The 21,472-nt window shown below is 43.1% G+C and overlaps 1 protein-coding gene across 3 annotated transcripts in view; it reads right to left on the bottom strand.

Annotated features, from left to right (window-relative positions):
• PIK3AP1 (phosphoinositide-3-kinase adaptor protein 1) overlaps positions 1–21,472 on the bottom strand; it is a 114,553-nt gene that overhangs the window by 57,122 nt on the left and 35,959 nt on the right. For all 3 annotated transcript variants that reach the window (XM_037805400.1, XM_037805401.1, XM_037805402.1), the window contains 4 exons: positions 5,779–5,909; positions 3,976–4,120; positions 2,092–2,234; positions 1,831–1,963 (listed from right to left, as the gene is read on the bottom strand). In XM_037805400.1, coding sequence (XP_037661328.1) covers positions 1,831–1,963; positions 2,092–2,234; positions 3,976–4,120; positions 5,779–5,909 — 552 coding nt within the window. The remainder of the gene's footprint in view (positions 1–1,830; positions 1,964–2,091; positions 2,235–3,975; positions 4,121–5,778; positions 5,910–21,472) is intronic.

Genomic DNA, 21,472 nt, shown 5'->3' with positions numbered 1-21,472 from the left:
GGTATTAATGCATGTGAGCCCATGGAGGTCAGTTAACCCTCTGATTTGTGGGAAACAAAGTACTCCTGAGAGTCATTGGATCCCCATGGTCCCCTCCTCTATTAATATCTGGCCATAGCAAGTTAAACTTGACCAAGAAAATAGACATGTCTGTGTAGGGAGTTGGGGAAATGAATCTGTTGTTATTGTTGTTGTTATTGTTACTGTTGTTATTTGAAGCTGTATGTACCCCAGAAAAGGCCATGTTCTTTAAATCCATTCCTGTGGGTGCAGACCTATTGTGGGTAGGACCTTCCAGGTAGGTTATTTCAATTGAGATGTAACCCACCCCATTCAAGGTGGGTCTTAATCCTCTTCCTGGAGTCCTTTATACGAGGACAGAGGACAACACAGAAAAAGCCCAAAGAGCTCAGAGAAGCGAAGAGATAAAATTAACAGAAGCTCATGGAAAAAGCCCCAGAGAAGCTGACAGACAAGAACACACCTGGAAAAGTTAAGAGACAGAAGCTGAAAGAGAGAAACACACAGCCAGAAGCTAGAAGCAATGAAACCCGGGAGAGAAGGACCAAAGAGAAAGGCCGTATGCCTTCTCATGTGACAGAGGTGTCCCGGATGCTTGCAGCCTGTCTTCAGAGTCCAGGTATTGTCCTGTTGATGCCTTGGGTTGGGACACTTTCACAGCCTAAGAACTGTAAACTGTAAGCTAATAAATCCCCATTGTAAAAGCCAACCCATTTCTGGTGTATTGCATTCCAGTAGCATTACAAAACTGAAACAGTTGTTCTCATGAAAGTTGATTTCTATGTCTAACAGTGGTGCATTATTTTTAATGTGACAAACCCAGCTTCCTCAAGATAAACGGTCTGCAATGTCAGCAGGACCCCATGTTTTCAGATTATGAAATGACCTCTCCTGAGCACCAAGTTTAAGAATAGAGAATATTAACTTCTGCTGGAGCTGATGCAAGGACAGACTCTCCATGGTAGGATTAAACCAAGGGCTACAAGATAGAGAATGCCCCAGGAGAAGGACTTGGCCTTACCTTATGGTTCTCTTAGGTTATGGAAGGATGGAACACATGCAGAAGGTAACCAGAGACCTGGGAACCATGTGTGCAGTGCAACCACAGCGTGAAGGAACAACCGTGTCCACAGAAGCCCTGTGACAAGTGCCTTGTCCAGAGCACCAAGCACCTAACAAGTATTTGTTTAGGGCCCACAATGAGCCAGGCACCCAGGCACAGTCCCAGCCCTCACTGAGCTGATGGCCTAGCAAAGACAGACAAAGCTGAAGAGTGCTCTGACAGAGGACAAGGTGTTAGGGGAGCCCACAGCAGGTGGACGGAACCCACGGAAGGTTTGGGAAAGGGCTTCCTAAGAAAGTGCCACCTAAGGTGAAGAGAAGGTGAAGAAGAGTTAGTCAGGTGATCAGCAACCAGAAAGGGGAGGAAGAAACTATTTCATTCCCATGAGTCAAGGAGTCAAGAGACAGGTGGCACTTTCATTAGGTGAAAGAAGTGTGTACCTTCTATAGAGTAGAGTATGGAGGCCTAAGGGAAGAGTGAAGAAAGCAGAAATGCAGCATGGCTTGAAAACTGCAGCCCTTGGGAAAGGTTTGCACACAAGTTAAAGAGTTTGGACTTTATCTAAAAGGCAAGCAGGAACCACAAAGGGTTTTAAGTAAGGGAGTGAAGTATTCAGATTTGTGTACAAGAAGAATCTCCGGCCACCTTCTCAAAGGAGGGATCCGCAGAAAGGACACGCACAGGTTGACTGGATGCTAACACCAGCAGGCTAGAATCAACCCACTGTTGGGTTCCTGTTGACTTACTTGTCATCATATCTTCTTCTTCCAGTTGGTTGATTCCAAAAAGGTGCAGTCCACTTGCAGGGATATTGTTCTTCAGGGACTCAGTTAGCAGTTTATCAAGGGTCTCCGTGTTGTAGGGCACAATTTTAAAGGCCTTAGTACAAAAACAAACACAGTCAGATCTTTAATCCAGCTATCTCCCATGCAGAGAATTTGAGGCTGTTGACCCATGAGCAGATACTAAATGCCCAGAAAACTCAGGTTTCCTTCTGCCATCCTTACCTGACACATGAACTCCACAGGATTTGCGGCATTAGACAATAAATTTCCAATTTCTTCCATGTCAGTATAGTAGCTGATAATAGTTTCACACACCACTAAGTCCCCAGAATATAGCTTCAGAGACACATTCCCAGATGGGAGTTCTGAACAGAAGACAAGATAATGTAAAACTGAGGTGCTGAGGAAGAACAAGGGTCCAGGGAAAAGTGTTCAGTATATACAGTATGCACACGCACACGCATGCACGCACACACACACACACACCATCTTAATGGTGAAGAAATTAATTGGGGGCTGGAAGGAGGAGCTCAGAGGTGAGCTGGGGGATGGGGAAGTGAGGCAAAGGGTGAACGTGGAAGAGAGGAAACTACCACTTGGGAGGACTCTGAGTCTGAGGAATTATCCTCATTGGAACTGCAATTTAATTTTCAAGACTTTTGTCTGTTTTGTTCACTTCTGTGCCTCAATAAATAGGAAGAAAAGTTGGGTTTCAAGCTGTTTACACAAGGTTATGGTTGCCAGAAGGTGGGAGGGGTCTTGGGAGGCAGGACTCTGTGTTTCTACCACCTTGGGACGAGTTAAATTGATTCACTTGCTCTGCTGCCGTCATTACTCTGTGCTCAAGCTGGGTCAGGATTCTACACCACAGGAAGGGGTTTTGAGGGGGGAAAAAAATTAAAAATACACCAACCACAAAGATTCAATTCACAAAAGAGGAAATGCAACAAGAACACGGAAAAATATTCAAACTCACTAGTAATCAAGAAATGCAAATGAAAACAATGGACTACTTTTTAAAAACATATCAAGTCAGCAAAAATATTTAAAATGATAATGCCCAGTGTTGGTGACAGTATAGCAAATATGCTTGATAATAATAATATTTCAAAAAGCCACTAACCACTATTTTCCCAGAATCTTAAAAATGCCTATTGTTTCAGGGATTCCACCCTGAGGAAATAATCCTAAATACAAAAGAAAAAAACAAAACAAAATCTTCATGCACAAAGATGCTCATTATGTCATAATAAGCAATCAGAAATTATATAAATTTACAACAATGAGGAAATGAAAAATTAAAAGATGATCCTTTGATTCAAGTCAGTATTAAACAGTTTTTAAAATTATGGTTATTAGACACAAATCTAACACAAGGGACTCGTTATATAAATTATGGCACAGCCATACAATGGATTACCTTGCAAACATTAAGCATCATTTCTTTTAAAAAAAAACAGAACACGTTTATTAACATGAGAAAATACAGGTAAAACAAAAGTGAGTGACAAGATGTATAAAGCTATGTGCATGAATGTGTGGCAAATACAGAAACCAGTGATTTCCTTTTTGGGGAGTATATGCATAATTTTCTATTTATTTTCTTTCATGGTTACCGTATTCTACAAGTTTTCTGCATTGGGCAGACATTTTTGTATTAGAAAAAAATGTTATAAAATCAAAAAGTTACAAAGTCCATTTAATAGCACAGGAGTAAGGGGGCAGGGAGGGAATAAATATATAAGATTACATAAAGACAGAAAACAAAGTAATAGAAACTATCGGAACAACTATGTTTTTAAAAATTGTGATGGAAGGCAAAAAAGGCTGAGTGGCAGAGTGTAAGATAACTTCTTTCTACTTTTCTCTAATTTAAAAAAAATTAAACTTATTATAGTAAAAATTTTAAGATATCAAATTCTCACCCATCACACACACTTGTCTGCAACTTCTCTGTGTCGTTTAAATAGAACATGACAAGTAAATCTAAATCTTGGCTGTCACTGCTCTCAACTGCTGAATAAAGGCAAGAAAGGCAGAAGAAAGCAAGAGTGAGCTGTTCCCGCACAGGATGCCTGCTCTCCAGGGGGGAATGGAGCTACTTACTGGGAGCCTTCACCGAAACGGTGTACTCATTCTCCAGCTTGGCTTCTACCCTTACAGAGGAAGAACCCTCGGGAGAAAATTCTGCTTCTGTCGTCACTCTCTCGTCCAACTTACATTTCACAATAACGTAGACCACGGTTTCTGCCTGGAAAGAGAGGCCGGTCATCGTTTCTTTTCCTCCTGGATTCCCTGTTGGGGCGCTGGGTCAGCGAGTTTCCCAGTTGTCTGGGCCCCGGCTCTCTCTAGTGAGTGGGCTCAGAGCAGGGTGGGGTCTGTAGTCCAGCTGGGCAGCGAACTGCTTGCCACCCGTCCCAATGAGAGAAGTTACCAAAACTGGTAGTAAAGGTTTATAAACCTTTCTTGTAATTTGATGGAGTAATTTTATGTCTGTTGAATCTAACAATAATAAATTTTAAACCAGGGGCTTACATTTTGTGTGTCATTTTATTTCATTTTTATAGCAATATCTTTTTATTGCAGTATATAAAAGCATTTGGTCCATGGCAGAATTGGAAATTTAAAAAAAAAATCCTGCCCCACAGATAGTGGGAGTAGCACTGTCCTAGACCAGTCTGGCTACTCGAAGTACAGCCAAAGGAACAGCAGCGTCAGCAACACTGGGGGCTTGTCAGAAATGCAGACCCTCAGGCCCCAACCCAGACCAGCTGGGTGAGAATCTGCATTTTAACAAAAACCCCAGGTTACTCGTCTGTACCTTCAAGTGTGGGAGGCACTGGCCCAGAGAAGCCATCTTGAGCTCTGCTCCCTATGCTGCTCCTAGATGGGCAAAAAATTACTTATTGGGCAATTCATTTTCCCTACCTGGATTTTGAGGACTTAAAGGCATCGAGCAATCTGATTAACTATTTTTACCTAGCTTTACCATCTCTTGCCGAGTCTGCCAAATGAAATGATCTTGTTTTATTGTGCTGGTTAAGCTGGGGCAGTGGTCCTTTCAGACTGAACTTTTAAGGATAGGGGCTCCAAACCACATATGTCTATGGGCCAAATCCAGCCCAAAGGTGCAGTTTGCAACCCCCATGTAAGGAGTTGTGGCCTCAGGCTGCACAGAAAACCACTAACAAGTGCAATGGAGCAAGTGCTTCCCATTCCCAAGGCTCTCACTCCTTCATCGCAAGAAGCCCACACTGGCACACTTAGTGAGGGGCTTATATCCATGAGGGAAGCATTTGGATGCTCTGAACTAGTGCAAACATCACATATTTTTCATCAGGGAGGAAAATATAATAAAAACCTATAAATACCCTGGTAGGACAGGGGCGTTCAGGCAGGCCATCACATTCAAGTGCCCTGTTAACATATGCCCCACCCCTGCAAACTTTAGTAACGTTATTCTTATATGTTTAATCTCTTTGGCAAGCAAAATTGGCCAGTGAGTTCCAGCCATCAAACTTTGAGGCACTCGGCTTGGGACATGCCAGCAGCCAGGTGATGGGGAAGCACACTCTCAGGATGCCGCATGTCTCCTCCCTCACAGTGCCAGGCTAGTGGGAGCAGACCAGGTCTCTAACTGGGATTGGCATAAGTGTCTGGTAATGCTCATGTCTGCTGGTCTCCCAGATGGTTTATGCTTTTGATCTGGGAAAGAGAAGTCTTAGATTAAGGACATGCACTTTCCTGGGCTCATCTCTCTTTAACTTACAGGAGCTGTGTGTGTCCGAGGCCTAGGTAATGGGGTCCCCAGGATACCTGATGTACTGGGGAAATCCCAAAGGAAGTCTCTTTTACTGCTGAAAAGCCCATGTTCTGACATTTATTTAGCAGGACCCCTGCAGTGCCTACCCCACAGCGAATGCGGTCTGGCTGCACCACCATCAGGCTCCCAGGCGAACTCTCCGGGCTCTGCTGCTTTGAGTAGAGAAGGACCTTCTCGTCCTCAGCCTCGGTGTCAGTGACTGAGTCGCAGCCAGAATCTAAGGAAGAGATGACACTGCTGAGTGGGCACAGGAGGAAGGAGAACTGCTGGGCATGTTCCACCCCAAGAAAGCCCCAAACATTTACAAAGAGGAAATGGTTCCGAGTGTCAAGCAAATACAAGTTGAAGCGAGTGATTCAGGAAATCTCAAAAGAGGATCTCATGAATCACAGTGACCACCATGTAGGCTGCAAGGGGGGCGGGGTGATGGCATGAGGATGACTGGAGGGGAGGAGGGCTGGTCAGCCTCGCTTCAACCAATAGCTTCCCGAAGCTTTGCCTCTAGTCTTCCCACAGGACTGGTTTTGGTGGTAGCAAGAAAAGGAGGCCCCTTCTCCTCAGGTGGGGTCAGAAAGGGGCCATCCATTTAAAGGTCATCCTTTGAACATCAAGCAAAACCTGTGCTGCCCAAGAACCCATTAGGCCTTGGGGTCACAGCTGGTCAGAGCACTCCCTCTGGGAGCAATGGTGAAAGAAATTATCTTCAGCAAACATCAGTGCAACCGCCTCCACATCAGTACCACAGCTAACACCTCTACCGTGGAAAGATTACAGCAGGTACAGATTCAGACAGGTGAGCAGGGGTGTGCAGATGTTTGAGGTGTGGCACGGAACAAGATGGTGCTGAGATGGGATAACAAAAACCCATCAGAGCTCCAAGGCAGGAGTTCTTAATCGGGGTCCACTGATTGACAGGCCTATCCCTGGGGTTGTATGCAAGATTGTGTGTGTGTGTGTGTGTGCATGTGCACACACACCTATACTTTCTGGATACACAGTCCAAAGCTTTCATCAGATCCTCAAAGGACGACCCCCAAATAGTTAAGAAATGCTAAGAGGAGGGGCTTCCTTTTATTCATTCCTAAACCACTTACTGAAGACCAGCCACATGTGTTTGGAACTGAGGGGACATGAAGCTGAATCAAACACATATCCTGCCTTCAGAGAGCCCACAATCTAAATGGGCAGATGGGGTGAGAGGTAAGGATTAGCCTGACTGATTCCTGCAGGCTCGATCCTCGGGAAGGAGTTTTCCTCCTGCAGGGTTTCTGGCACTAAGTCCTGGTAGAAGGTGGCAGATCAGGCCCCTGATATGTCCTCTCAGAAAACTGTGACTACAGGCTCGCACCCTAGACCCAGGTCATGCCAGGGTTGAGGCTGTGCTCTCACAACCATGACTGCTGAGGTCAGGTACAGGGCTGGGAAGCGAAGTTACCACCACATCCCACTGCTGTAACTGTGAGGCACGGACCCCCAATATCAGGCCAGGGTTGGGGTTGGTGATTTTCCAAGCCCTGCAGCCTCAGGCCTGGGTCCTGCCCCAGAGCATGACACCTGGCGCTGATGGATGTCGACATGCTGCCCCCGTGGGGATGGGCACCTCCCGCCGCTCTTCCGCTCTCTGTGATTTCTCCCCAGATACACTGTTCCAGAAGGCCCGGTTGAGTGAGGCCAGATCGTCTGACCTGGTTTGATCAGTAGGAATGCAGGCGGAAACCAGTGCTAAGAGATGGGGCAGAGGACCCTGGGATCTCCAAGGAGGGCAACAGGGTTTTTAGCTGGCCATCAATTGCTCTCCCTCATCTCTCTCCTTTCCTTTCCAACTGGCTCCCTGCCTTATTCAGCGCTAGTTATCCCCCTGCAAAGTTTAACTACAGTAGTCTCCTCGTCCCTGCTCTCCAAGCCAAATCAGCTCCAGGCTGACATTTTCACTACTGTATCTGCCATTCCCCACACCCTTCTCTCCTTGATGGGTCCCTTCTAAAACGGCCAGGGTCTATCCCCATGGACCTATCTGTATGTGCAGCCCAACAACACCCACCCAACACAGGAGCCCCGTGAAGGACAGAACCAAAAAAGACCAGGGACCATTAATATTATTTATCTTTATGATTACATAATATGGCATCAAGCTTCAATTTTTTATTATTGGGTACCTGGATATCCCATTTTGCAGTTTCCAAGATTTTTCCTGGTTGAGAAAAAAGCCCCACTGACTTAAAACATTCAGTCAGCTTCTTAAAACAGAAAGAAGCTCCCTGGAACTGCTTCTTGTTCCAGAATTGTTTAGACACTATCCCAAGTGGCAAAGGTGGCAGGTACCAGTTCTTACCAACTATGCATTCAAAGTTATTACATAGGTATAATCTCCTTGGGAAGGATCCACAGTGCAGCCTACCATTGCCTAAGAAAAGAAAAACCTTTATTTCTCCCAGATTACTGACCCACTAGCCTGCTAGCCAGAGTCAAAGTTCTAGTAAATATAATTAAGAAAAGAATAGAAAAAAATGTAAATAAACGCAATGAGAAAGGGATGATAACCATGGACACAGAAACAGACTGATGTGAAAAACTCTATGCATAGCATTTTGAAAAATCTCAATTCAATTTTTATAGAAAAATATAAATTTCCAAACTTGTCTCAAAATAAGTAAAAAAACCTGACTAAATCAATAACAAATGAAAAAGAAACCCCTATCTTTTCAAATAAAATTTAGGGTACAAGGCACACACCCTCTTTGAACTGAATTAAAAATTATTTGGAACAATGAGCTTCTTTATAATGTTCAGTTTTCCTATCCAGGAAAACTCCGTTTATGTAGATATTATGTCTCCAAGTAAAGTTTAAAAAAATAATGAAGGGTAGTCCTATTTTATACTAAAGTTATGAAAAATTAAACAGAATGGACAGACAGAAGAATTGAATATAATCGAGAGCCCCAATATTGAACTTCATTCCTATAAAAACTTAATATGTGATAAAGCATTAGAAATCATAACAGAGTAAAGAAAATGACTGACTAGAAGGATGATTCAGCAGACAGTGCTGGAAACATAATAGTTATTCTCCCAGGGATGAATCTGGACCCAGCACTGTGGGATTGAGAACATCTTCTTGACCAAAAGGAGGATGCAAAATGAAACAAAATAAAGTTTCAGTGGCTGAGAAATTCCAAATGGCATTGAGAGGTCACTCTGGTAGGCATTCTTACACGCTGCATAGTTAGCCCTTTTTAGGTTTTAATGTATTGGAATAGCTAGAAGTAAATACCTGAAACTATCAAATTACAACCCAGTAGCCTTGACTCTTAAAGACAATTGTATAGCAATGTAGCTTACAAGGGGTGACAGTGTGATTGTGAAAGCCTATGGATCACACTCCCTTTATCCAGTCAGTGTATGGATGGGTGAGTAGAAAAATGGGGACAAAAACGAAAAGAAAAATAGGGTGGGGGGAATGATTTGGATGTTCTTTTTTACTTTTATTTTTTATTCTTATTTTTACTTTTTCTGGTACAAGGAAAATGTTCAAAAAATACATTGGGGTGATGAATGCACAACTATATGGTGGTACTGTGAAAAGTTGATTGTACACCACAGATGATTGTATGATATGTGAATATATCTTAATAAAACTGAATTTAAAAAATAAATAAATGAAATTTAGATGGAATTCAGATGAAAATTAAAAATAAAAATAAAACAAATATTAAAAATTAAAAAGAGGAAAATATGGCTGAACATTTTATCATTGGCTTGGGAAAAGATTGTTTATCATAAAACAACTGAAGAAATCACAATCTAAACAAGTAATAGATTTGATGACATGAATTTAAAACTTTAGTAAACAAACTAAAACTAAAATCAAAATGCAAATGTTTACAGCAACATAATTCATAATAGCAAAAAGGCAGAAACAACTCAAATGTTCATCACTTGATTAATGAATAAACAAAATGTGATATATCCATATGATGGGATATTATTCAGCAATAGAAATGAGTGAAGTACTGATACATGCTGCAATATGGATGAACCTTCAAAACAGTACGCTAAGTGAAAGAAGCCAGACACAAAAGACCACATATTGTGTGATTCCATTTATATCATATATCCAGAATAGGCAAATCTATGGAGACAGAAGGTAGGTTGGTGGTTTCTTAAGGGTAGGGGGGTTTTGGAGAGTTGGGGACAATAATTAAAGGATATGGGCTTCTTTTCAATGTAAGTAAAATAATCCAAGATTGCTTTGTGATGGCTGCACAAATCTGTGAATATGCTAAAAACCACTGAATTGTACATTTTAAATGTGTAAATTGTGTGGTATGTGAATTATATCTCAAAAAAGCTGTTACCAAAAAAATCCAATGGCCAATCACAAACTGGTTAAAAATTTTAAATATGGCAAAGGGCTAATCTCTTTAATATATGAAGAGGTCATAGAACTCACTAAGAAAATACCCAAAGCTCTGTAAGTAAACAATTTACTTCATCCCCCAAACTAAAATATCATTCGTCCTCACTAGTTGTCATAGAAATGCAAATAAAAACAACGTATTGCTAGTTTACTTTTTAAAATTAGGGAATGTTCTAAAGTATACTCAGTGTGCTGTTTAGAGGTGAGGTAGGACAGACGCTCTCATTCGATGCTGAGGAAAGTATAAACTGGTAAAACTTTTCAGGAAGCCATATGGCCACATACAGAGGAAGAGAAAGCCTTAAAAATGTTCATACATTTGCCACTTAAATCTATTTCCAGAAATCTCTCTTGAGGAGGAAATAAACGTCCAAAATGTAGACAAAGATGACGTACCAAGATCTGCTGAATCATTACTTGTATCAGTGAAAAAGTGAAAATAACCTAAATGTCCAATGAAAGAATATTAAAAACACTTTTTTCAGAGTTTTAAGTGGCACAAGTAAAAGTTGATGACACTAGGTTAAACATAAAAGCAGTATATAGAATCATGTATCTTATATAAAGAAAAATGCACTTTAAAAGGTCAGAAAAAAATGTGTGGTTGAATTCTGCTTCCTTCCTTCCTTCCTTCCTTCCTTCCTTCCTTCCTTCCTTCCTTCCTTCCTCACTCCCCCTCCCTCTCTACCTTCCCTTTACCCTTTCATGTATTTTCATATTTTCCACAGTGAGAAAGCATTACTTTGATAATGGGGGTGGGGGTGAAGAGAAAAGCAGCAACTGAATCTATGGGCTAATCATTTGGCCATCAAGTGCAGCTTGACATGAGATGGATCCCAATAATGCAGCACTTGACAGATATTTCCCAGCCTTCAGATGAGCCATATAATCATCCATTGGTTTAGTCACCTTAGATAGCTAACAGCAGCTAACTAACTCAGGAAGTCAGCTGGGATGCCATTCATTCTGTCAGGTAATTCTGGTCACCATCGTTCATGTTTCTCTGAGCCACAGCGGCCTCTCCGAGGCTCAGCGGCCTCTCCCACAGTGCGCTACAGAGAATATGGGTGTCTCGACTGGGCCAGTGTCTAACCACTTTAGCAGATTCAGTTTCCTTTGAAGGCACCAAGCCAAGCATAAACAGAGCTGAAACCCACCTGACAGAGTGGGATGCCCCCCAGACTTTCCATCTGAACATGCAGATCTCTCCTTGACCTCTCCCTCCGTCCCTCTCACCCAAAACAACATATCTTGAAGAAAGCACCACCTTTGCTTGAACCCTGAGACTCAAGTAATAAATGTTTGAGTGAAGGCGCTCTGACAACCCTAAGGATCCTTCCCAATGTAAGCAGTAGCAGTATCACTGGTTTAATATTTAACAGTGTTCTCTCAGCTTTTATAAGGTCTGGAGAAACTGTAGAAATTATCAAAAAAGGCTTTCTTTGTGCGGCTGGTTCCCCAATGTCTCATCTATGAAGGACCCATATGGAAAATTACAACTTGAATTCAGTGGCAGGAAACGTTTGTCTCTTCAGAAAACCTGCTTGCTTTCTCTTACTAGACAGTGAGAACATGCTAACATGATGTTTCACCTTTTGCCCTTGCTGCCAGGTAACTCAGTAACAAATCTGGTTCATAACCACTGTGTGCACTCTCCATCCAGTCCTTGGTTTTGCTTATTTCTCTTTTTTATATTTTGTTTAATTTTGGAGTCTGCTTTGAATACTTTGGGGATCTAAGCAGGTTATCAATCAATGTTTCTCAAACTGGCATCCCCTGCAAGTCCTCAGATATATTCCTTATGAGAATTTGTACTTGGTGTTTTCATTTAGATGATAATGCCTTTAAAAGGTGATACAAGGATTTTACAGGTGATCTGATGACCTCATTATAATCAGGTGCTGCCATACGGCTATGGTGCCTGTGTGAGTGTCAGTGTTTGCAGTTCGCAGTCAGGTCATGCTGCGCTAAATGCCAGGGGTTAATAAGGAGAGAAGAGAGAGGACAGGACAATACATAAATGAGTATTTTCCAATACAGTGCTTCAAATAGAGAAATGTGGTGGGAGAACCACGTCACAAAATAAAACAGGGGGAATGCTGTTTGCATCTTTGACAGAATCAGTGCCACTCAGCCTCCCTGCCACGTTTATGAGGCTGCTCTAACACACCAGCATCCTCTATCACAGAACATGAATGTGGTCAATGTGCCTTTTATTTCATACCTGTATTTGTACCTCATTCTCTGTTTAGCTTTCACAGTTGGAAAAGAACAATAAGCTTAAGGAGTTAAATATATTTCTACATATTAAAACAAAATCAAAATAATGTCAACACTAAAGATTCATAACAATGTTTTTCCTTTAAAAAAGGAGAAAATACATTTCCCAGGTCTGAAAAACAGTATGAATTTAAATGTAATGTGCACATGTACACACTTGGACCCACAAGGAGCAGCTCATCCCGGGTGACAGACTTATTAATACTACTAACAAAGACAACGAACATTACTGTTTGTTGACTATTGCGGTAAATGCTTGATAGTCTTTATCTTGTTTAATCACCACAAACGACCCTGTGAGATAGGAATCAATATCCTAGTCTCACTTCATAGATGAAAATACTATGCCTCCAAGGATGGAAGCAACTCAGCAAGGTCACTCAGCAAGAGGCAGGGCTGGAATTCACTCCAGGCCTCTCTACCCTGCCTGCTCTACGGATGCATCGGTCCAGGGAAGCAGAAGAAGGCAGCGTAACTTGCTATTCCTGGTCTGCAATTGTGACTCTGCAGCTGGACATTGCCTTGCTGTTCTGAGCAGTGACGCCTTTTTTAGTATGCTGTGTCCTCACCACCAGGCAACGGGCACACTCCAGGGATGGGGTTTAAATCAAGAGACATTTAATGCCAGCTGAACCAGCCAGGGTCCCAGGTGCTATAGCTGCCTCTGACCAAAAAGCTGCACTCTCTTATTTTCCAGTTAAGTTTGCAGATTCTTGAGGTCAGGGAACACAGCAATTACTACTTCCTTCACTGCACAACATCTGGCACTCAGTCGGCACTACGTTTTTTGTTGTTGTTGTTGTTGTTGTTTGTTTTGGATAGCCTGAGGATTAGAATAAAGAGGGTTGAAGAATGGCATTTGCTGATCTTGGAGAGTGTTTTCAGAATACACAAGCTACCTTCTCTCATAAGGCGATGCTAAGCCTTTGGAAAAATATAAATGACAATTGTTCTTAAACACAGCCACATCAGCTGTTTGTGAGCATTTACAATATGCCAGTGACATGCAAAACACTTAACATATATGATTAACAACTCTCATGACTATAAGATTGGATGATTACGTCCATTGAACAGATGAGAAAACTACTGCACAGAAATTTAAGTTGTTCAAGTCACACAGTGCAGGATGTATGGAGAGGCGACCCCCATATCTGTGCTGCCATCCACTCTGTCAGGATTTCCTGGGACCCTCATACCTGGTGATATAGAGGATGATTCCAAACCACATAATAAGAAAGCAGCCCCCTTTCAATTCTTTCAATCCCGTTTATATCAAGAAGAAAGTCTCAATGTGGTGAGAGGATGTCTTTAACCCTTCTTTAACATATTTATCTCCCTTCTTACGAAGAGAGAACAAGGTCTCCATCCCAGAGGCTTCTGTAGACATCAATATCTAGTGGAATGTTTTATCAATGTTTGGTTTTTATTGTTTTTATTTTTATAGTTACCTTCTATTTATATCAAGAAAAACTAGTTTTCCCTTAGCATTTGCATCCCAGGTGGGGCATCCAAGTTTAACCATCGCATGAACACTCACAGTGGGGCAGGAATACAGAGAGTTGTCAGAGGTCTAGAGAAGCATCTAGAGGCTTTTCCACTCTAGATGAAATTTCTCAGCCACCATGATTCTCATCTGCCCTCCTCAGACAAGATGATAGAATCACAAAACAGCTATTTCTCAAAGTCCAACATAAATATTCCAAAACCTGACCTTATTAAAAAGTTTTCTAATCACCAGGCGGTATCTACTAAACATGTAGGATCTGTTCTAGCACTGGCCTGGATCCCAAGAGTGTGTCCTCTATAGTCTGGCCCTTTAAGAGCTTACAACCAAATGTGGAAGATGAAGCTCCTCATGAAAGCACTGAGAGAACTATAAGACACCTCACCATCAAGCTCTGAATTGTGTGACAAGACTATAAATATACCTAAATTAAGTTAGTTAGGGTTTCTTGGCATTTCAAAATGTGCTGACACATAAAAAATATAACAGAACTTTAGCAAAGTTAAGGAAAACTTCTTCAAGGATGAAGAAGACAAGCTTGGTTATCTTAAGTCAAATAGCATTTGGATGCTGAGCTTCCCCTTCTGTAAAAAGGGTATGATATTTTCTGTTTAAATTAATAGAATAACTCATAATTCATTCATTTATTCCATCAACAAGTATTCATTGCATGTGTTTAAAGCCTATACTAGGTCTCCAAGAAATGTAACAGTGAGAAAAATTCTGATCTTACTTACACTGGGGGGACCATGCAGCAGAGAAACAATTTCTCTCCAACCTCCGGAGATGGGTAAAAACACAAATAACTTCAAAATAAAACCTCATGTGAGATAAGCAGGAATTTATAGGAAACAGTTTACAGTGACCAGAAAGATTGAAGAAGGAAATGATTTCTGCAAAGTGACAAAGGGGGCCTTGAAAGGAACAGAGAAAATTGCCATGCGGGTTGGAAAGACTTTCCTGGCATGAGTACAGGCACAAAGGCAGGAGGGTAAATGATGTGTTTGGGCAACAGGAAGCAACGTGGGGTGGGGTGGGGGGGCGCCTTCCACCTGGGGGAGGGGTGTGAAGGAGTTTGTTCTGTATATTGAAGAGCAATCAACAAAAAGAGAAAAGGAAATGCTACCCAAATCTATAAAATAAAGATTGAAACTGTAGATTAACACAAAAAATTGAATTTTCTTTGTTATTGTTTGTTTTTTTTTTTTTCTTTTCCTGAATAATTCCAGACACACAAGCAGACTATATCAGCAGCTTTGTAAAGCCTGGTCAGAACTGAGAAGAGTGGTGGTTGATTAACCCATCACACGCTGAGCATATATAAAAATGTATAAAATAGCAAATATATAAAATATATAAATATATAAAATAACACAAACTAGTGGCTAATAAAGTGTTAGCCAAGTCAACATCCTGCCCTATGGGAATGCATGAAGAAATAAGATGCTGTAATTAGCCCGATGTCTGAAAACGTCCCACAAACATGGTTTCCAAAATGCTTAGAAAATGATTCTTACGTAGACTAAGAATTTTTCCTACTGTGTATCTTGTTTGGATGAGTTATTAGTTTAGAAAATCAGTCACTGCTGTTGTCATACCCTCAGAAAGTGCAAAGGGAGACCTCAAACCTGGCCTTGTTCCCAAATTCCCAACGTACGGACCCAAATGAAGGAGATTTTTCTTGGCTGCAAATGCACAAGGGTTCACAGGGAGGGAGGCTTGCAATGGTGGGACTCAGATCTTAGGTTTCAATAACCACCACCCTCCCCCTCAGCTTCCTGGCAAACAAGGAGACTGCCTTTTCATTTTAGTCATTACCCATGGGTCTTTCTTCCCCCTTGTTCACACACCCTGGTTAATGAGTACTGAATTTCCTGTCCAACTCACCCCTTTCACTTACAAGTATACCCAGCCTGCAATTCACCAACTACCGTCAAAGTCACAAACAGTCAGCAGACTGATGGTAACAGGGTCGCAAAATGCTAGATTCTCCTCCCCACCAGATGTCTTACTGGTATTCAAGTCAGGATTAGTTAGTGGAGTTAGTGTGAGTTAATTATACTGCAATCAATCACTGTCTTCATGATGGCCATTATCATCCTCCTAATGTAAAAAGGTAAGGCAGAGTCCTATGGACACATCCCAAACTCAGACTATATATAAATAAAGGTGACCATTCTGCCTCCTTAGACTCTCCCCACAACCCCAGGCCACCTTCTTGGTGTAGTCAGTGCCACTGGCTTTTGGAACACAGGCTGGCTCACCTGTCACATCCAACCTGCTTTGCCATCCAGCTGTTCTCTGCCAGCTGCAGTTTCCCAAGGCTGGTTGGTTTCATTACATCAGTGGATTTGCTGTGCTGGGAAGGAGATTCTGGGTCAAGAATCTACTGCAGATCAATTCAAATCTTTTCCAGCTCACACAGACAAGGAATAGTTTTTCCTTCCATCACCAGGAAATTCACCTGGCCCTCTTCACAGCACTTATGGGAACAGAGCAGGAGGAGAGGCTACCTCAGGCCTCGGAGACCTTTATTTGGCCTCCACCAGATGCTCTAAATGAGCTATTCAAAGCGTAGTTTTGTGTTTTTTGAAAGCAACCTATGACGGTTCTTCCCTTCCCTCCCCAACCCACCCTACCTGCTCTTCGGCACAAACAAAAATAACACCAGAACGCAGGCTGCCATGACAACCAGGCAGTGTGTGCTCACCCTTGTCCACTGACAAGAAAATCTGGGCTGCAGCCCTTCTGGCCCTCCCCATGCTGGGGCTGGGGCCCTCTAAACCTCTTCCAAATCCAACCTTCAGGAAGCTTTCCTGAGTAGAAGAGCCTAGCTTCTCCAACCCCATCCAAAAGGTGGAGCATTATTTGGAGCCCTTTCACCACCCAGCACCTCAAATTTGTTCTCATCTGTTCCTTTCAGGATCCCTAGGCATGCGTGACAAGTGCAGTGACCTCCATTTTGCAGGTGGAAAAACGGAGGCCCAGGGAAGTTAATCGACTTGTCCTAGTCATTAGCCACCAGTGGAACCATGTTTAGAGCTCAAGGATCCTGACTCGTAACCAGCCTTCCCACCAGAGGAATGGCTGCTCCCAGGAAACATGACCCTAACAGAGAAATAATTCCCCTGAGTGAGCTGCTTCCTGGCCACAGACTTCAGTTCACTCCAACCAGTCTCTGGGATGAACCCATGAAAGGTAAGGGAAAATCTGCTTCCCTACCATGGTAAGTGGGTTCAAGGAAACCTCCCCCATCCTGCACCCAGCATCTCTGGACTGCTCCAACCAAGCAAACCCAATAAAAGAATTTTTACTGAGCCCAGGAAAGCTTCACTTTCCACTCTGTATCCCAAAGGCTACCCCTGGGGAGAAAGCTCTTCACCCAGGGCTCCGGGATCTGGAGGCCTGCAGGACCCTGGCTCGTTGTTCAGAAAACCCCAATGTTGCTAACAAAGCCGGAGATACAACAGCCCCCCTGAAAGGCTTCCTCTTTCTTCATCTCTTTCCGACACTTATAAATGTGCTTCCTCTCTCTATGTAAATTTGGTTCAAATGGCACAACACAGACTTGTAATGAGGCCATTAATAACTAGTCTTTTAACAGGCCATTCTTGGTTTCCTGGTTCAGGAATCAATTCTAATCTAAACAGACACCAATGTCTGGATTGACTGGTGTGAGGACAGACAAACGGGCTTTGTCTGGGGCTGGCCAAGTCAAGACGGCTTATTTCCACCCAGCCAAGAACTGAGAGGCCTAAAGCAACTCTTGATAATAAAGCCAACCTAGGAAATCGTGAAGAAAATTCGTTTCCTCTTGTCGCTCTACCTCACAATTGTCAAACTTTCAGGAAAGGCTAAAATGGTGTTTACTTTTCCCCATTTTTGCTGATCCTTAGCAATCTGACCAGCTGAAGCTATGAAATTGGGCTGGTCAGTTTCGCTTTCCATTTCTAGAAAGGGTAACTTTCTATCTCTCACTTCACCCAGAAACAGTGTTTCAGTACAAAAGCTTCACAGTTAGGCCAAGGTGGAGTGAGGGCACGATTCTCTTTGGTGACTGGGCTTAAAGAAACACAAAACAAGGCAGCACTTCAAATTCTGCTTAAACGATTATGGGCCAAAAACAAAAACAACAACAAAAAACAAAAACAAACAAACAAAACCCACAAAACCCTCCTTTTTAATCAGGAGTTACTGATTGCCCACACAATTAAAACTTGGGCTACAAGAGGCAGGGATCTAAAGCTATTTTATATTTCCTAGCAACATAAATGCAGCTACTAAGTGGTCTCAGGAAAGGACATTTGGCTAAGCCACAAAAGGTCTTGACTCAATTCCCCTCTCTACCATTTATTGAGTGATCTAAAAATTTCTAAGCTTGAATTCTCTCTCCCATATAATGGGAATCTTTATACCTGTCTGGCCTACTGCACAGGTTTGTTGGGAGTAAAGTGATTTGTAGGAGCTCTTTGAAAACTGAAAAGCAGTAGACAAAGGTATTTTTAATTTTTGTTATTATTAACTTACCAAATGAGAGTTCCTATGAAATGATTCCATCAGTGGAAAAATGGGCCGGTGCATACCTTTCGCATCAAGTGGTCCAGAGCTAGCTTACCAAAAGGGACCCAGGAGGGGAGTGTCACGTAGTCACCCCAGGGATGCTCCACTTAGCCAAAGAGAGAGGAAACAGCAATAGGTCCAGCAGAGAACAGTCATGAGTCTCCACAACAAAACGGGTGTTCTGCACCCACCAGATCGCCCCAGGAGATGGTTCTCACCGTGTAGCTGATGGGGATTCTAAAAGTGGGAACTGAGCCGCTTTCAGCCCCAGAGCATCGGTTGTGGTGGAAGCCTGTCCTCCCAGGGCGGAGACGGCAGCTCTGCCTGTGGTTGTGCAGTCTCACTCTCATAAGACAGGCATCAGGGCAAGGGGCAAGGCAGAGTAGCAGTGCATGCAAGGGTTCTACGGCCAGCCTGCCTGCATTCGAACCCCAACTCCTCCATGTACTCTCTTGCCACCCAACCACTCTGTGCCTCAGTTTCCCAATGTGCGAAACAAAGATAATACCACCTAACTCATACAATAGTTGGAGGTGTAAAATAAGTAAATTCATGGAAAATGCTTAAAAGAGTGTCAGCCAAAGAGTAAGCACTTGACAGCTGTTAGCAGTTAGTGTTGTTTTTCTGTTAACCAAATTGCTCTTCCACAAGATCACGGTTTCTTTAAAAGAGATTCCCTGACATTCATCTTTGTATCCCCAGAGCCTAGAACATAGTGAAAAATCAATAATGCTTCTTGCGCAAATGGATGAATCAATGAATGAGAGACCAACCACCTAAGTTACCAGCAGGGGAATAAAAACACTTGGAGGATCCCTGTAAAGCTTCGTGCCTTGAGGTTTTTAGTGTGGAATCTGGAGAGAAACAGGAAACTGTCAAGCCCCCTAATTTATGCTAGCAGGATGAACCAAGCTGCCCTGAAAATTCTGCATGGTACACTAGGTTGGTCCGGTCCTCTGTGAAGCATTCACTAAAATTGAATTAAACATGCAAGGATTTTATTAGGGAGAGTCCTGGGAAAGAAAATGGAGAGGGAGGCTGGGAGAACCTGCAGACTGCCTGAACCCAAATAAAGAAGAGGAGGAAGAAGGTTCTGTGGAAGCATCCCAGACCCTAAGGAAAGTTCTGCAAGTCTGTTGGGGGTCCTTGAGCTAAGGTCAGTAGCTAGAGGAGTACCGGGAAGACGTGGCTACTGTAGCATCCCTTGCCATGGTCAATCACTGTCCTGGAGCAACCAGTGGGAAGCATGGCCTCAGTCAAACGCCATGATGGGTGGCATCTGGGGCCCTCAGTCTATTCCACTCCCCACAGCCAGAGATCTGTGAGGTGCATTCCCACGGCTGCCAGTCACACAGACCTGGTGTTACTTAAGAGCCTGGGGTTTGGAGTCCAGACGATCTGAGTTGAAATCTGACTCTGCCCATTACTAGCTGGTTGCCTTGGGCAGGTTATTCAAGTCCCATCCCCACCCCACCCCCAAGCCTCATTTCCTTATTTGTAAATGGAGATTACATAATTCCTACCTCTCAGGATTGTTGCTGTCAGATGTAAAATAAATGCTCAATAAAAGGTGGCTGCCATTTCCATGCCCATTACTATTATTAACAACAAAAAACTTTTATTAGCAATGAGGACATGAGAACAGCCCACGCAGTTACATTCTCGTATTTGAATTTATGAGGCCACCAGAGGGACATGTGATGTGAAGTCAGAACCATGGTTTGGCACTATCACAATCCAAACAACCAAACTAGTTTGTCTACAAATGAAAGGTCACAGGGACTTTCCCAAGTTGGCGCTTTCCTGGAAGAGCAGAGAGGGTATGTTGTGTTGTATCGGAATCCACCTACAGCCACAAGCCCCTTTCCTCTCTTCTGCTTGTTGTGTTTTGTCTACAGTGTCCTCTGCCTGTTGCCTGCCAACTCCCTTGACAAGAGTGGGTCGGGAAACCTTGCTTCCAAGAACAGGGTCGTTTCTGGGCTCTGACAGGCAGGCCTCCTTGCTATGCCACATACATTTTGAGCACCTATTTGGGGACTCCTTGCTTGCCTTTGTCTCTATGACTTTTATTTTTTCACACCTTGTCTAACTTTCTGGGAGGGTCATTGCCTGGCTACCTGCTGGCCTCTGGCCCCTCCTTCTTACCAGAATCACAGAGTGTCCCCTTGTTGGGCTGGTACCACCCAAGAAAATGAAAGGCTTTTAGCTGGCTCAGGCCTCTCCCAGCCTTGCTGACCCTCATGTCTTGGTGGCAGTAGTGACCAGGAACCAACGAAGGAAAGGGTCCCCCAGACAAACTGGAAACCATGCTCTTACCTTTCCCAGCACCATCTCCAACTCCCATTTCCTAGAGGGTCACCAAGAACACACACTGGGATTTCTGTAGTTTTGTCTTTGGAGGAATGACATTCAATTTCTCTAACTTTCAATTAATCAAAATTAAACAAAAAATCATTGATTTTGTTTAATAATTAACAGTTTAACAAAGCTGATCAAATTGTATCTCCCCGTTAGTCTATTCCAGGGAATTCTAAGTTTCAGTGGTGGGGCTGGAATCCAGCACATGAGCAGTCTTGTTTGGAAAGGAGAGGATGGAAAGAACGGAACTGGTTGAACCCTCCCAACCAAACCAAACTAGGCCTTGCCATGTGAGGGAAGAGGACGCCACTCTCTGAAATGACCCCCTGCCCCTCCAAAGCAGAAGTAAAGCCCCAAAGCAGGGCATAAACCAGACATTTGCTCGTGCAGCCTCCAACACAAGCACTGAGGCCATCTCTGGACATGGCTTCTTTTCTTTCACTGGCCTCCCAAGTGAGAGCTGGGAAGTGCTGGACCAACCTGCACCACAGATGCCCAGTGTCCAGGGCAGAGAACTCCCATCACCGGGACAAATGCTGGCGGAGCCATCTTCTGACCCCATTACACATAAACACATTTACAGGCTTAGCAATTAGCTTCTTCACACCACCTTCATTTGCCTCTTGCTTACATTTATCCTTCTCACTAGTTTAAAAAC

The sequence above is a fragment of the Choloepus didactylus genome, chromosome 15, assembly GCF_015220235.1.
Source record: "Choloepus didactylus isolate mChoDid1 chromosome 15, mChoDid1.pri, whole genome shotgun sequence".
Classification (NCBI taxonomy): domain Eukaryota; kingdom Metazoa; phylum Chordata; class Mammalia; order Pilosa; family Megalonychidae; genus Choloepus; species Choloepus didactylus.
Note: the sequence above shows the minus strand (reverse complement) of the source record. Positions and strands in the feature narration are given on the sequence as shown.